The sequence below is a fragment of the Heterocephalus glaber genome, unplaced genomic scaffold, assembly GCF_053883595.1.
Source record: "Heterocephalus glaber isolate CG9 unplaced genomic scaffold, H.glaber_assembly_v1.0 deba00001607, whole genome shotgun sequence".
NCBI classification, from domain to species: Eukaryota; Metazoa; Chordata; class Mammalia; order Rodentia; family Bathyergidae; genus Heterocephalus; species Heterocephalus glaber.
In genome coordinates, this window is record NW_028258378.1 from 78,622 (window position 1) to 96,121 (window position 17,500).

General features: G+C 34.1%; 1 protein-coding gene across 1 annotated transcript; it reads right to left on the reverse strand.

The window, feature by feature from the left end:
• Window positions 1–850: 850 nt before the first annotated feature.
• On the reverse strand, window positions 851–14,117 carry LOC147822889 (adenosine deaminase domain-containing protein 1-like). The gene is made up of 5 exons (XM_087195034.1): window positions 13,994–14,117; window positions 10,669–10,792; window positions 8,595–8,765; window positions 7,417–7,646; window positions 851–1,130 (listed from the first exon to the last, which is right to left on the reverse strand). The coding sequence occupies exons 1-5, from the start codon at window positions 14,115–14,117 to the stop codon at window positions 889–891; spliced, it is 891 nt and encodes a 296-aa protein (XP_087051160.1). The 3' UTR covers window positions 851–888.
• Between the last annotated feature and the right edge of the window lie 3,383 nt (window positions 14,118–17,500).

The following is a 17,500-nucleotide window of genomic DNA, read 5'->3' on the forward strand; positions in this document are numbered from 1 at the left end:
TATATGTGTTGTTGAGTCTGATACATGATCCCAAAGCACAAATAGTATCATCATCCTAGTTGAAATAATTATTATTATGCTTGACTGGGTTCACTAAGAAGCAGCTGTATGTCACCTTAATTTAATCTTTCCTGTCCTTTCACTGAGAAAACAATTTAAAAGCATTTAACATTATTCATTACCTCATTATAAATGTGTGTTCACACTAAAAGAAAGGTTTTAGTTTTTATTTGATAATTGGTCATAGAGATATTAGAAAAATGTCTAGAAGGAATAGAGCATTGTGTTAGGAACAAGGCCTTTGGATACAAAATGTCCAGATCAGAATCAGAGCTATGTCCTTTACTATTTGAGTGATCTTAGGCAATATATCTAATCTACTTTGAGCCTCAGTTTACCTGTAAAAGAAAAAAACCACCCATAGAACAGGTTTATTGCCTAAGAAGGCAGTATAATGTAATATAATACTTACTTTAAGTAGTTCTTACATTACATTAAGTAGTCTTGGGGAATACACGTAAAAAATGCAGATTCCCAAGTCCAAATCCCTAGAGATTCAGTTTCAGTAGAAGAAATTGAATTTTTAGAATAAATTATGTAATCCTAATGCTACTGGTCACAAAATGACACCTTGAAAAAACCTGGTTCTGGAGCCAGATTCTGTGGGTTTGAACACTGGTTTCACTACTCACTATGTGACTTCAGTAACTTCTCCAGGCCTGTTTTCTCATCAGAAAAAGAAAGTGTGTGTGATACCTGCAACATAACTTCCAAATCAATTAAGACTACATATTGTTTAAAACCCAGTAGTATCCAAAAAAGAATAAAAATTGCGATTAAAATGCCTTCCTTTGCTTAACATATAATTTTTAAATAAATCAGTAATTCTTACCTTTCAGTGATTTCCCCATTTAGGCCATCCACAATCTCCAGAGCAAGGTCCCCTTGTGCCCAGTTCATACTCAGAGATTTATATTCCAAATTCATTTGAAATGTGTATACAGAGGGCACTAAGCTAATATGAGGCCTGTTGACTAAGTAAAACAGTGGAAGACTTGACATGAGTGCATCATCAACAGGTTGCTTTACCGCAATTTCTAAGCCTCTAGTATCACTGCAATTCCCATCACCTAGAAAACACAAAATAAACACTCAAACTCACTTATCAAAAGATCATACTAAAAACAGATAGAAATAAAAATTGGAAACATCCAAATCCCATTTCCCTTTATCCTTTATTCAACCTTCTCTTTCTTTCTTGTATTCTCTTAGCTGCTACTTCCATATTCTTTGCAAAAACCAGGACAAGGTAATGACAGAATGCTCATTTTTAAAAGATTCCAGAAAATAATGGGTGATTTTAGTAAGTAAAAGCAAAAGGTCAGTGTTGGCCCAGAAAGAAATTGGAACCTTTTACATGGCTCTACCAGACAGAATTGGCTCGTTCTGTGTGATTTCCTGATGACCACATGAAATCTGCACATAAGGCAGCATGGAAATATGACTGGGAAACCGTTGGTGAAAGTGTGTTATTTCCTCACATCTACTGACCACAAATTCTAAGTGTTGTGGTACCACAGTGTTCAGTTTTCACACACACACACAAAAGCAATTCTAAGTATGACCACGACTAGTTAAAATTGTGCCCAACACCAAAAGCTTTGAATTCTCAGTTGCAATTGTTGAAGAAGAGATCACAAAAAGAGATCACTAATATAAAATAGTGAACTGCATAGAACTTAAAATAGAATCAGGGAATGCTCTTTTCTACTTAAAAAAAATTTTTTTGGAAGCACATCTTTCTTCCTAAGAAGACCAGAAATTCTTATTCTTGCAAAAGCATGTGTGGGTACATTTATTTATTATTCATGCATTCACTCACTCATTCATTCACACACATATATATATACATATATATATATGTATATATATATGTATATATATATAATCATGTGTTTGTATAAACACATTTTACAGATAAAGTTTTGTTTCTCCAACAATTGAATTGTTGCGATGGTTATCAGAACTTACACTCATTACGACTGTCTAAGCATTAGAATATCATCCTAAAAGTAGATCACTTGCTTCTGACACATTTTTGTAAGCATTCTTTTATTCCAAATCAAGAAAAACTGACAAATGCAAGCTGGAAGGCTAGTCAAATTAAATATATACTTGGATACAGTAAAATAGTTGGAAAAAAAAGATCGGAGGAACAGTTATTGTATCTCTAATGAACAGAAGGATTCAAATAATGCAATCATTTTACTTTGAAATAATGACACCAGTTAATCTTAAGAAATACTAAGAGAATGAAAAACATTTTAAAAGTCAAGCTCTTCATAAGATTCTTTAAACATCAAATTGTTTCACTTAGATGTCTTAATGTGAAGTATAAAAGCTACCTTCATAGAAAAAATCAAATCTATTCATATTGAAAATGTTACTTTTTCACTATGTATAAATGCTTTAATTATTTACTATATCTGGAATATGACTTTGATTATATCTTGAGGCTAAATCTTGTCCCTGGAGAAATACATCTCTAAACTTATATAATTGGGAAATTTTAATTTGATTTATTAAAAATGATTTGAAATAACTTTAAGCTGAAAAGTTTAACCTAATCAAAGACTATAGGATACCTGAAAGCAGTTTATAGAGGAAAGATGTATCATAAACAACAGTATAAAATTATTGATTGGATATGATTTCAAGCTCTGCCAATAAACAGAGTGACTTTGGGCAAGTATTTTATGAATATTCTGATCCTCCTATTACTGTTTTGAAAACAAAGGATAAAATTGAATAACAGAACCTCTAAGGTTATCAACTGATTCCTAAAAGCTCATGAACTGTGTTTAAAATGGACTCCTTTGCTATGAGAGAATTAGCATGTAGCATTCCTTACACTACAGTTATACTTTCAAATCAGTTCAGAAAAGGACTTCGGAATGGAAATATCCATCTTTGGACAAACAGCATTATGTATTGAGAGAGAGGAACTGACTTTAAAAAATGTACCTTAGAAAGCTTGAAAGCAAATATAAATCCAATAATTTTCAAGATCCATGTAAAGCAAAATTTTTTTGAAGATTATTCTTGATCACTGTCTATTCTAAGTTCCTTTTTAACATAAATCTAAATCTCATTATAATTTATTACTATTATTATGTTTTTGCCGTTCTAGGGATTGAATACAGGGCTGTGTTAGTTACTTTTTTCATTGGTGAGACAAAATATCTGACACTCAAAGTTAAGAGAGGGAAGGTTTATGTGGTTCACAGTTTGTAGAGATTTGAATCCATAATTGGCTGACTCCAAGGCAGGGTGGCATAGTAGACAGGCATCACAGAGGAGAAACAGTTCACGGAGGGCAGAAGGTAGCAAAGCAAGCCAGCAAGGGACAAAACAAGCCTCTTTCTGTCCATTATATTATATCCAGGCTACTTAGATTAAGGTGGTACCAAACCAATCAGTGCACTGATTGAGTAATCACCCACCCTTAGTCCTAGCACTGTTAAGTCCAGCATTGGTCAGTGAATCAATCACACACTAGATTCAGCCACCTCTGAAAAAGCCCCACCTTTGACTGCATGGTACTTTTGGTGGGGAGCATCTAAACACAAGCCATAACAAGGGCCTAACACACAGTAGACAAGAGCTCTACATGGAGCTACATCTCCAGCCCCGCCATTTTAAATTTTAAAAGGAAAAAGATGAACACTATAAAAATGATTAAATGAACATTTTAAGAATATATACATCATAAAATTTACTTCGGCCAACTTTTCAAAAAGTAAAATAAAGTTTACAATATAATACATGGACTAGGAACGTAACTCAGTGCTGGACGACTTGCCTACCATGGAAGAGGGCTTGGATTCATTTTTTATCATCAAAAAATGAAATAAAATGTAATAATTTTTCCATTAATAAATATTCTATTATATTAATACAGGTTTTGAAGAATCAAAATAAGAATTGGAAAAACCTTATAAGACTTAAAAGAAAAGGGGGCTGGGAATTTAGCTCAGTGGTTCTGCCGCCTGCCTCACAAGCACAAGGTCCCAAGTTTGATCCCCAGAACCAAAAAAAAGGGGACAGGATTGTTATCTTTAAAGAATTAGATTTAATCTGTATTGTCAGTACAGAATTAAAGGGAAGTAAATTTCAATTTTACATAAAGAAGGCATTTCTAAAGATTTGTAACTATTTAACTAGTAGAACTCACCAGCTGTCTTTTTTGTGTTGTATTTATGTATTTTCATTAGTATTGTTGGCAGTACATCATGTTTACATGACTTGTGTGGAGTTGGTACATGACACATTAGTAGATGCTTTTACATTGGCCCCAGATGATCTTCTATTCAGAGTGGCTTAAGAAGTCTACATATTTAGGCAAGAAGTTCTATCATATAACCGCTAAAGTTCAATTAACTCTAAAGATTATTTTAGTTGCCAAAATAATACTCTTAGTGCACAGATACTTTAAATGGGCATTGCTCAACGTATGATACAACTACTTGTATCAGAATCACCTGGTGATGTTCTTTTAAAAATGTACATTCCTCAGCCTCGTAAGTCTTGTACTTCAAATAAAGATCGTAAGATGTGCAGAGATCCATATTTTTCACACTCAAACACATTAAAATGTACTTAGCTAATACCAGACAGATTACCAATAATTAGTATTAGGTGTGTCCTACAAAGATGCCAAGAAAGAGAACAAAAGCATTTTTTTCCAAAGCCAGACTACTTTTATTGCTACTTGGTGCTCTATGTTGCTAGTGGAAAGTGACAATTAAAATGACCAGATTTAATTTTTAAGCTCCTGTTTCAAACCACTAAAGGAAAAGAAAACTTGTTTAAAAAAAGTACTATAGTATGGAGTCACATCATACAGATGACAAACTGTAAAATGTCTTTCTTCACAAATATTAAACTCCTGAAGACATAGACATAAGGCAAGGACTTCCTGAATTTAGAAACCCAGTAACACAAGATATAATACCAAGTTATCAACAAACAGGATTATATTAAATTAAAAAGCTTCTGCACAGCAAAAGAAACAATCAACAAAGTGAAGAGATGACCTACAGAATGGGAAAAATATTTTTCCAGTGACTCCTCAGACAGAGGTATAATATCCAGAATATATAAAGAACTCAAAAGAAAAGATCTGATCAAAACTGGGCGAACTGAAATGAAGAGACACTTCTCAGCAGTAGAAGTGAACAATAAGTACATGAAAAAATGTTCAGGATCTGAGGCCACTGGAGAATTACAAATCAAGACAACACTGAGATTCCATCTTACTACAGTCACCATGGATACTATCAAGAATGCAAAAAACAACAAATGCTGGTGAGGTTGTGGGGAAAAGGGAACACTTCTACATTGTTGTAGAACTAGTACAACCACAATGGAAATCATTATGGACAGTCCGTAAAAAACCACTAAAAGTAGAAACTGTATTCGATTCAGGTATATCTCTTTTGGGTATCACCCCGAAAGAGTTAAAGGTATCATGTTACAGTGACACATTCCCATGTTTATAGCAGCAAACCTCACCTTTGCTAAATCATGGAAGTGGTCTACATGGCCATCAACAGATGAACGAGTAAAGAAAATGGGGTATATATACACAATAGAATACTAACTATTCAGCCACACAGGAAAAATTTGAGTCATCTGTAGGAAAATGGATAGATTTTTGAGACAATAATACCAAGTTAAATAAATCAGACAGAAAAGTTAAATATTGCATGGTTTCTGTAATGTAAGACACACAAAATATAAATGATTTAAAGAGCAAAATAAAAGAGAGATGGTGGGAAAAAAGGAAGTAGATTCTGCAGAGATGGGAACAGGGTCTGGGGAAGGAGAGAGAGGCAAAGCTGGGAAAGAGGAGGAGCAACAATTACCAAGATGCTATATGTATAGCTACAAACGCTCCAAGGTGAATGTAATTAGGTTTTGGAAACATATACCAATAAAAAATTAAAACAAACTATAGATGGAGTTACATCATACAAATGACAAACAATAAAATGTCTTTTCACAAAGTCAAAGAAAGCCTTGCTTATCAAAGCTATGATTTTAGAGAAAGCATAGAAAGCATACAGACATTTATTAAGAACAAAGAAGCCTTTAAAAAGAGAGTCAGAAAAGTTTAAAGTATCTAGAGACGATCCGAACTGGCTAGTAGGAAACATAGTGAACAAGAACTTTGGTAACCAAATTAAGTCTTTTAAAAAATGACCCAAACAGTGGTTCTTCATTAATAATAGCATTTGGAAAAGGCAGAGAAGGAAACAGCCACTTTTGAGGGTGTATTATAAAATATTTTAAAAGACACAAAAACTGGAAATAAAAAAAGAATACAGAAAAACATATACATCAAATACTTATACTTCCATAAGCAAAACCTAACTATTAATGTAAATAAAAACAAAAAAACCAATCAGGTATGTTTCTACACAAGTCAAATGTGTGCATGGGGCACTAAGATGGGAGGGAGATTCTTCAATGAATATGCCCTTTTGAGTCTTCTGAATTATGATTCAAGTAATATATTTCCCACACAAATAAAATTAGCATAACATTAGAAAAATAAATAATAACTATTTTCCTTTTTCTAATACCTTGCATGTACATGGAACAGGAGAAATAATACCAATAAAGAGAAATACCGATGAGAGAAATCCCTGAGATTGATATATTCAGAACAAAGCAAAATAAACAAAAAAATCCAGAACAGCACTAAAAACAAAAATATTACCCAAACAGGGATCTAAAGCTTGTCAATGGATTCATTTCAAAATTAACAATAAGCAAAAAAAGCCAAGTGACAGTAGTAAATTATTTCAACAAGGCCATGTGAAAATTATAGAAATGAGCCCAAAACTGTTAATGAGATAACATCTAGAATACCATCCAAATATAGATCCAGCTTTCTGAAATATCTCCTCTGTCAAAAAAAGACATAAATTAATAATTTATGCATTCTAGTCACTTCTTACTCATTGGGCCACTTAAAAGGAAAAAATTAAGAAAAGAACCAAAATAGACATTTAATACTTTCCATGCTTCAAAGAGGAGTAAATACAATACAGTAGAAACTTTTAGATTTAAGAAGTTGAAGGAAGCATCTTCACCCCAAAGAAAGGGATGGGGGAATAGATACCACGCAAACAGAAGTTCAAGACAGCATACACCTAATTCAGTAGAAAATTAATTCTTCATCCTTTGGTAAAATGGCAAGTTTTATCACACTAAGTGTGAAACAAAAAGCTCAACCAAAAAGCGGATTTCTATTTTATCCTCAAAGTTCCATGTATGGAAAAACCAATTTTAACCTGAAAATATGAGAATTTATTGAAAGGGGCCAAGAAGCACTGAGGTCCCACTTACCAACAAGTATACTGCTGATATAAACTGGCCGGAGAAAGTGACTCAGCAGGGCTCCCTGTACACCGAGAACTTCCCACCCTGTCAACTTGTCACTTGCAGACCTACTGTTCACTTTATCAACAACGGTGGTGGGACAGTAAACAGGAAGATAAATTTTGCCTCCAACAGCCATGTGCAGACTCAGCTCTTCACCCGCTTCAAATGCAGATACAGAATTTGGATTAAGACGCCTAGGGAAAGAAGAAAAGGAATTTCTTCTTTTGAAAATTATAATCGACAACACATGTACCCACTACTGTCCTCTACCGTGTTTAATTTCACGGTACAGTATCTATTTAATTCCCGTTAACAGAAACAGATGCAAATACAAAGCAGCATAGGATGGATTGACTGTTTCAAACATTAACACAAAACAGAAAGTAGTCATATTTACATCTCCATTATAGATAATTTCACTATGTTACCACTGTTTATATTTCCCTTAAAAATAAAATGAAAAACTCATTTTTGTCCTTATCATAACTTGTAAATTATTTCCCTCCTCTGTGTGAAAATTTTTAAAACTACAAAATGATGAAATGGAAAAAAGACAAAAACTAGCAGTTTTTATTCAATGTTCACCCCCCAAAAATGTTAAAATAATAAAAACTAAAATTATTTTTCTTGAAAATCTTCTTTAGGAAATATGTCTATTTTTGAAAGTATTATTAGAAAAATTTTAATCAAAATAGTACCCATGGTTCTCTCTAAAAGGTCAGACTTGAAGTGAATTTTACTTTCTTCTTTGTGCATTTACTTCTTTGTCTGCATTGTTTAAATTTTATGCTACATGATACTACTTATTCTTCTAAACAATGAAGTTTTGGTCATACATATGAATAGTGCATACAGCAATACTTCCATAAAGTTTGTGAAATCTTAAAAGCAGAAAGAAGATTTACAATAGCATAGAAAAGAAAGTGGTATAGTACATGGGATTTTTAAGAAGTAGTCACAGATCACGCTGAGTGGAGTGCAAGGGGAAAGGGTCTGTGGTGCCCTACGTGCTACGAACAACAACTCACAGCTGAAGGGGGGATTTGGATACACATACAGTTTTTGTTCTGTTTGGTATAGGGATTCAGAATATGAGCAGTGATCAACCTGCTGCCTTTAAAAATAGCTTCCTTAATACTTACAGCTGTGATTTAATCTGGGCTGATCCTTTAGGCAACTGGTTCATATAGAGGTAAATGTTGGTATCTTCTTTCAGAGTAAGAAGATCAGAAGCTGGTTCTGTACAAAATATGGATTTTTCCATCATGATAGGATTTTTGCTATAGAAGAGTAGAAGCTGTCTATCAAAGTACCTGAAATAAATGTTATAATAAAACACATAAAAATGCATCTTAATGGGCAACACACATCCATGTGTCATGAGCAATGTCTATGTATATGTAAAAAATTTTGATATTGATGAGAACTTATAAAATAATATAGGCTTAATGAATAATCAAATCTTTCAAGAAGACCTCAACTGGAGGCCAGTCTCCCCTTAAGATCATCCTTAAGACACCACTGCTTGACTACTAATCCACTTTTATTTCACATTTAAGGCTTTGACTATCATACCCTACAAAAGACCCATTTCTCTACTGGCTCATCCCTTCTTCCTCAGGTAGTTGTACTCCCAGCCTCCCAGGGGCAAAGCCAGCTTTTCCCTTAATTTTATGCCTCCTCCCCATCCAAGCAAACAAATTGCCAGCAATACATCAACAATAATCCCATCATCACCAACAGGGGCTCCTGTTTCTTAGTGGTTTTAAAGAAAAAAAAAAAAAAACAAGTGCACGGAACCAATATAATAAACACAAACTGTATTAAGAAGTGAAGCAGAGCTGCTGAAAGACTACAACTAATCAATTCAGGGACAAATATTGCTTTACTCATTTAAAGAAAACATGACTTTAAGATTCATTCTATTCGCTCTCATCAACAAAAATATGTAACAAAAAATTAAATATCAATATATAAATGTGTCAGTGGAAGAAATAAATATAAAGGAGGTAGCCTTTAAAGAGGTCAAATAATTCTATTAGTACCAAGGAGGATGGGAAGAAAATGAATTGTAGCATGCGTACAGACTACTTCAATAACGTTTTTTTTAGATTTTAGGATTCTTTCCTTATTGTTAGAGATCAGGTAAAATGTCAAAATCTATTTTCAGGGCTGGGGATTTAGCTCAGTGGTTCTGGCGCCTGCCTCGCAAGCGTAAGGTCCCGAGTTCAATCCCCAGTACCAAAAAAAAAAAATCTGTTTTTAAATGCACCAACAAAGAAAACATTAACAACAGGGGTCAGGGATTTAGCTCAGTGGTTTCGATGCCCAGTGCGCAAGCGCAAGGACCCAAGTTCGATCCCTGGTACCAAAAAAGAAGAAAACATCAACAACAAAAAGTGGCAATACAGAGATTAAATAAAAAGAATAGAGTGGTGATAACCACCGAAGCTGGATGATGAAATTTATTATCCTATTCCCAGATGTATTTGAAAATTTCCATAAGAAGTATGACAAAAAGTAAGCTCAAAGCAAGTGGATATTGTAGGAGATAACATTCACTTCCCACAGTTTATATTTTCATAAGGAGGGACTGCCAAAGACTGCCAAAGAGTAACAGTCCTATTTTTTTCTCTTGACTGCTACTAATTCTTCTTGCAAAAAGCAGAGTGATAGATGAGTTTGGAGAAAGTGACTAGGCATGCTTACCTCAGCCCTTTTTTTTTTTCTCTTCGATATCTGTCAGACTGAAGAATATCTTATTGACACTCTGCTGTATGACGAACCATACCCATGGACATCACAAATGGAAACGTCAGTTTCTAATGCTGTCTTTGAATAATTATATCTAATTCAGAGGTGAAAAATGATCAAGCTTACTTGGTGCAAATCTAAAGCTATATTTTCCAATAACTTCAGCCAGTAAAAAAAAAAAAGATGGTATCTCTATCTTGAATAAAACTGTAAGACTCTTAGAACTTAGTTTATAAGCACTTAATAATGGAAGGTGTTAATATTGACACACTAGACACTTAAGTTACTACTATGTTTCCAAAGGTAACATGAAAATAATTGGATGAACTGGATAAATAAGAGACTGTCATAACCTTGGTTCAAGGAACAGTAAAATTCCATTGATAAATCAAACCATTCATATGTGGACTTTGGACTGGAAGCATTACTTTTTGATGGCATTAAATGTACTTGTTACCTTACCTAAGGAGAGATCTTCTTGCTGTAACAACACCATGAGTGTCATGTAACACTCTTCCATGTGGCTGGATGCACTGGCTGCAATTGTATTCACCTGTGCCTACAGCGACAACTTCATGATGGCCAGCTGGAAAAAAAGAAAAAAAAAAAGAGGTAAGCAGTAGCAAGCTATTGTAACCCTCTTTCTTATATTCTAATCCCACTATCCCATCATTTTTAATTGGGTAACATGTATTGACCAAAGAGATGGATATATAATTCCACAATTTCAAATAAGATTATTTCAAGATTGAATTTTTCAAAAGCAGTATCTTGGGTCAGTTATTTAGCTCAGTGGCTCCACCACCTGCCCTGCAAGCACAAGGACCTGAGTTCGATCCCTGGTACCAAAACCAAAAAAGTAGTATCTCAATGAGAAAGGCAAGCTGTCTTTTACACTGGTGCTTTATTTAATTTTTAGCACAATCAACAGAATCACCATATATCCTTGGCTTTTAAATACACAACTATTTCTTACACATTTAGATTTATCTGACCTTCTAAGAGATTTCATTAAGACATGTCCTCATGAAGCTTCTAGCAGGAGAGACAGAAAAAAGACTAAACAGCTGGGAGTGGTGGTGCACACCTTTCATCCCAATACGTGGGAAGCTGAGGAAGGACGATTGCTGTGAGTTTGAGGCTAGACAGGGATACATAGTGAGTTCAATGGAACCCTAAACTACATAGGGAGAACCTGTCTCAAAAAGCAAAAAAAAGAAAAAACACTAAATAAACCATACATGCTTCTAAGTGCTTTAAAAAAAAAACAATTATGAAGATGTGAAGAATGCAAACAGGTTACTTCATGCACATTAGTTTCAGAATTTTTTCCAAATTAGCTGAAAGTCTCAGTGTGAAGAATAAGCAGCGTTAAGAATTTAGCTGCAGTGTGCAGAGTGAGCAGCATGAGAAGTAAGGGAAAAGGTGTTCCAAGTAAAAAGAAACAGCATAAGCACAGCAGAAAAACCAGTATAACTGCTGCAGTGAGTGGAATGAAAGAAATGTTTTTAGATAAGGTTAAAGAACATGTATATTCTACTATGCTCTAATATATATTCTAATATATAATTATATATAATAACATGTGATTATATATTAACACACACACACACACACACATATATATATATATATATAGAGAGAGAGAGAGAGAGAGAGAGAGACAGACAGACAGACAGAGAAAGAGAGAAGAGGAGTTTGCGTATTTTTACCAAGCACTATGGGAAAACTATCATAGGTAAGGGAGTAAAAACCACCTGGCATTACATTTCACAATCAGTCCCTTATAGCAAAGAAAAAGAACTGCAAAATGAAAAAAAAAGCAATAGAATGGGAGAAATTCATCTGCAAACCCTATATCTAATAAGAGTTTAATATCCAACAACTTACTACTGTAAGAAAGATTAAAAATGGGCAAAGGGTATAAAAAGATGTTCACCATCACTCATCATTAGACAACTGTAAATCAAAACCACACTACAGTATCCTCACATTTGTCATAAGATGCTATCATCAAAAGGTCAAAAGATAAGTTTTCACAAGGCTGCGTATAACAGGCACCTTTATAGATTCTTGGGAAAAAAATAAATTGGGATAGTCATTATGGATTAACAGTATGGAGATTTTTCAAGAAAATAAAAATGGAACTCCAATCACATTTCTGGGTATACACACAGGGAAATGAAACTAAGATCCTGAAGAGATACCTGAAATCATGTTCACTGCTGCATTATTCACAAAAGCCAAACAACAAAAACCTGTGTTTGTCAATACATGAATGGATAAGAAACTGCAATATATCCATGGTGGGCTATATCTATATTCCCAGCTATTCAAGAGGTGGAGGCACGAGGATTACAAGTTTGAGCCTAGCCTGTGAAAATAAATGATGCAGTAAGACTCTATCTCAAAATAAAAAAAATAAAGTAAGGCCTGAGGATGTAGCTCATTGTGAAGGCCCTAGGTTTAACGCCCAGTACCACAAAACACACACACACACACACACACACACACACACATGTATTATATACACTGATACTTATATATACTGATATATCAGTATATACATATATATCCATTTATATATGCACTCCCACATATATATTCACAGATATCTCACTTTAAATATACTCATATAATAGTACACTCCTCAGACTTTAAAGAGGAAATCTTGCCATTTGCAACAACATGGATAAACATGAATGATGATAGGCTAAAGAAATAAGATCAACATAAAATGACAATATTGCATGACCTTACTTATACGCAGAATCTATAAAGATCAAATATAGATTAAAAGAGGGGTTACTAGTGGTTAGGAAGTGGGAAAAATGGAGAGAGGTGGTTAAAGGGTTTAAACTCACAACTATATGATATGAGTAAGTCCTAGAGACCTGATGTATAGCATGGTGACTAAAGTTAAAAATAATATACTGTATCTTCAAATTTATGGCCAACATTGTGGAAGGAGCAGGGTGCAGGGCAAGTAAACCAGGAGAGCATTGGTGTGATATAAAGAGGTGTAGTCAAACTTTTACTTTCCTGGAAAGTTGAGTAAATAGAGAACAAAATCCTCTCACTGGATTTTATACCTTGCAGACAGTGGGTAGTACTGAGAAGAGTGGTTTCCAAGAAGTAGAAGAGAAGAACAACTAAACTGGAGTAAAGTGTAGATGCTGTAAACAATTTCTTTGAGAAAGTTTGATCACTAAATCAAGTACACAACAACTACTGATTGATGCTGGAGGGTGCCAAGGGTTTAAAGGAAGTTTGCTTTTATTTGTGAGACAGAAGTTTAGGAAGCCAGGCTTTAGGGGCTACTGGAAAGATGACAGCAAACATACGTTATTCAAGGACACCTGAGCACAGATCCTGCTTTCATCCCAATGAGAGGGATGTGGTCCTGAGAACGCTGACTCTAACTCAATAACCTCCTTATGTGGAATGATATACTGTCACTGTAAATTCTGGAATGAAATAGTGATGTAACCTCTGAGTTTTAAGGGGAAATATTACAGCAAGAATGTAGCGTTCTCAACTGTTATTTGATCTGCAGTGCTTCAGTGGGACAGTTAAGCTTAATAATACAGGGAAAAGAGGAGGTAATCAAAAGAAGAAATTCAGCAGGATGTGAGAGGAATTGAATTTGAACTTAAGTGAAAGTTTAAGGAATTAAGGAAGGGAGATCCTTGCTCTACTGTTACAGTACAGGAGGATACAAATGCAGGAAAATACATAGATTTGCTGGTGAGGGAGAAAAGGACACTCAGATTTCACAGCTTCTTACAAATGGAACTAAAAATGATGAGGTAAGGCAATAAAAGCTCATGACAGTCGTTAAATATGTACTGATTGTGCATTACTCCAGGAATGGTCATGATTCCATTCAGGGGTTCCCAACCCACATTCATGCTCCTAATTTCTAAAACTGCACGTATTATTCTTAGTCACGTTCTTCTCCACCTAACTTCAAATCCACTTGCAGAATCCCTATGTGTGTACAAATGCTACTCAATATAAACTTTAAATGATGCTATTACTTTACTCATCTTTTTTATCTATCATTCATTCTCACCTTCATTTTATCATATCAATATTTAAAAAATACAATTTATTGCCTTTCTGCTCTTGTTCATCTAAAGTCTATAAACAGTCCATCAAAACCACCTAAATGATGATTTTTTTTAATTTGGTTTCAAGTCCTATAATCTGTTAAAAAATTATTTTCTCTCAATTGTTACTTAAAAATTAACTTACCTGAATCACTGCAAACATAATTTATTAAGCTTTTACTAAACTCCAAGTACTTTGCTAATTACTTTATCACACTGAATTCTAGAAATCCCATTACATAAGGGTTATTGTTGCTATTACCTGTAGTTTTAAAAATGGAGAAGAAAATTGAAGCACAGACAAATTGAGTTTATAAATAGCCCAAAGTAATTTAAGCTGCAGAGCTGTCTGATGCTCATGTTCCAATAATTACAGTGCGTTGCCTTCCCCGTCTGAAACCTTTCATAGATTATTATCAATCTTACTAAACCTAACTTTTGACTGGCTGATGAGGCGCTTAATAATCTGCTACCATCTTATCAATCTAACTGTATTTTTATTGCTCCTGCAAATATACTACTGTGTACTAGTAATAAATTCATGTCCTCATTGTCCCAAAATTAGTTTTCCACTCTTCTCTTTTCTTATGCTTTCTTCTCTCCAAAAATGTTTTCCTTTCCTCTATGCACCAAAGCTTTATCAACACTTAAAATTTCAGCTGAAGTCTCACTTGTTTCAGAAGATTTAACCCCTATTATTTTTCTAACATATGTGAATTTTTATGCATTTTTGCATTAAATAAAAGTGTTTTGTTTTCATCATCTGCTAGAAAAAAATCACTTCAAATTAGTATACCACTGTCAACAGAGCCAAAGATAGTTAATAAAAATATTACTATAATGTAGTTCAGATCATTAAGATACTAGTTTTTGTATAAACACATCCCAAATATTTGGACTTACCTCTTTCAACAATAAAAGCAGCCAATGAATTGGTACATTTCAGATATTCTGAGTGACTAGAAATTAGTTGATTAAATATTTCTTTAACAGTCTGTGAGATCTTAGAATACTGGGCATGTCTCCCATCTAGAAAAAAAATTTATAGTGTAAACAAGGGTTAAAATGATTAAAATGAATAATTGATAATTTGAAATAGGAAAAAAGGTCCAAAGACAAAGGAGTGAAGGGAGGGGAAGGGGAAAGAAAAAGAGGGAAAGGAAAAACTATGAGAAAAGAAGAAGAAAAAAAAAGGAAAAGAAATCTATGTAAATAGGGAAGGGTGGAGTGGGTGAAGGGAGCCTAAGTAATGGGGAAAAAAATAAGAACCAAGATGCATCATGTACAGGTACAAACACCCAATGATAAATGTAAATGAATTGTATACCTAAAATGTACCAATAAAAGAACTAAAAAAAAAATTTTAAAGGCAATATGAATTTGAAGAACATTGTGATGTTTTTCTAGTGAGTCTTATTATTAAAAACTTACAATGAGAGTAATGATTTATAGGGAAATGTAAGAAAATTTCTAAGTTATGCATGAATGAAATTTTAAAGTATTCAATTTTAAAGTATTCGCATAAAAGAATACAAGCTATTGAGCTTTTTGATAACATATTAAAAGGTATGTCAATATTATATACTCTTGCTAGAGGACTACTGATGTACATTTGTGGAGTTTAGTCCGACAAGATACGCAAAACCCATGAGACAACAGACAATTCTTTGTTGTATATATTGTCCCACACATTGCAAGATGATCAACATCCCAATGAGTGGCAGTAATTTCCCCAATCATTGCCACACTCAAAATACAGTCCCTTAATATTTGACCCACCGAAAACCTCTGCAAAGTACTAAGCATTTGGACTCTTCAAATAGTCTCATGTTCACTCTTAAAAACTCCTTAACTATGAAAGAGCTTTAAAATAGTTGGAAATAACTAGGATCACCAGAGAACAGTATGTGCTTGGTTAGTAGGGGCTTTTGGAATGTCACTGAATCATGGGTCTGGTCAGGAAGAGGTGGGTTACTGGCAGCACGCTCTCATGTAGTACATATATTTGAGATGTGTCATGATGATTTGGACAGAAATTCTTTTTACTTGCTTAATAATCACAACCTCAAAGTCACACAAATGCTAAAAATACAAAATGAGTGGTCTCAAGTAACATTCTGTAATTGGGTGTAACTTATTTCAGCCCATTTACGTGTTCATGTTTCTATTAAACCTGCACTTTCTTAATATTAATGCTCTATTTGTGGCAAAGTAGGTAAAGTAATAGCATGGAAAAGGCCAAGGGTCGGGGTATGTAGCTCAGTGGCACGGCGCTGGCCTTGAGTGTGATCCCAGCACCAAAAAGTCATCACAAGTTAAAGCTCTGAGAGAAAGCAGAATAAACTAATGGCTCTGTTTACTACCAGAATTCATGGTATAGGAGGCACTGGAGCTTCCATTAGTGTTTTCCTTTTTTACATTTAACTATTCCTGTTTCAATAAAATGAAGAATACATTTACAAGTTTCCCTCTCCAGATGCAAAACTGCTATTATAAGTTTCCTATAGATATTTTGAGAAACAATTTATAAACAATGCATTATTTTAATAAACAAAAACTGGGGCATGCTATACACCAGTGTTTGCATTTATTTGGTCTTGAACATGAAAAAAGAGATTAGCACTGTTTCATTCTTTTCAAGGGTTCCACAGATTAAATGTATTATGCATTATATATTTAATCATGTGGTCTATAGTTTGTGTTTTAATACAAAACAAAAGTAATCTGCAAGAATTCTGTGTGTTGCAAGAAAATGTTTTACTGTACACTGGAAACATCACAAAGAATATTTGGGGGGCCGGGGATTTAGCTCAGGGGTTCTGGCACCTGCCTCACAAGCTCAAGGTCCCAAGTTTGATCCCGGGTACCAAAAAAAAAAAAAATTAAAAGAATATTTGGGATCTGTTAATATACAAACAGGGCATGGGATTGTAGACGAGTGGTAGAGAGTTTGCCTTGTATGTGCAAAGCCCTAGTTCAACCTGTAGTATCCAAAAAAAGACACAGAAAAAGAAAACTAGCATACCATATACCTCCTGATCTTAATGTAATATTTAAATAAATAATGAATATTGTGCATGTAATGAAATCAAATAGTTAATAAATCTGTTCTTAATGTGTGTGAAGGACTGAGAGGCAAGTACAACACTGTTTTCCTTATTTGTGTCTACTAATTGTTACTG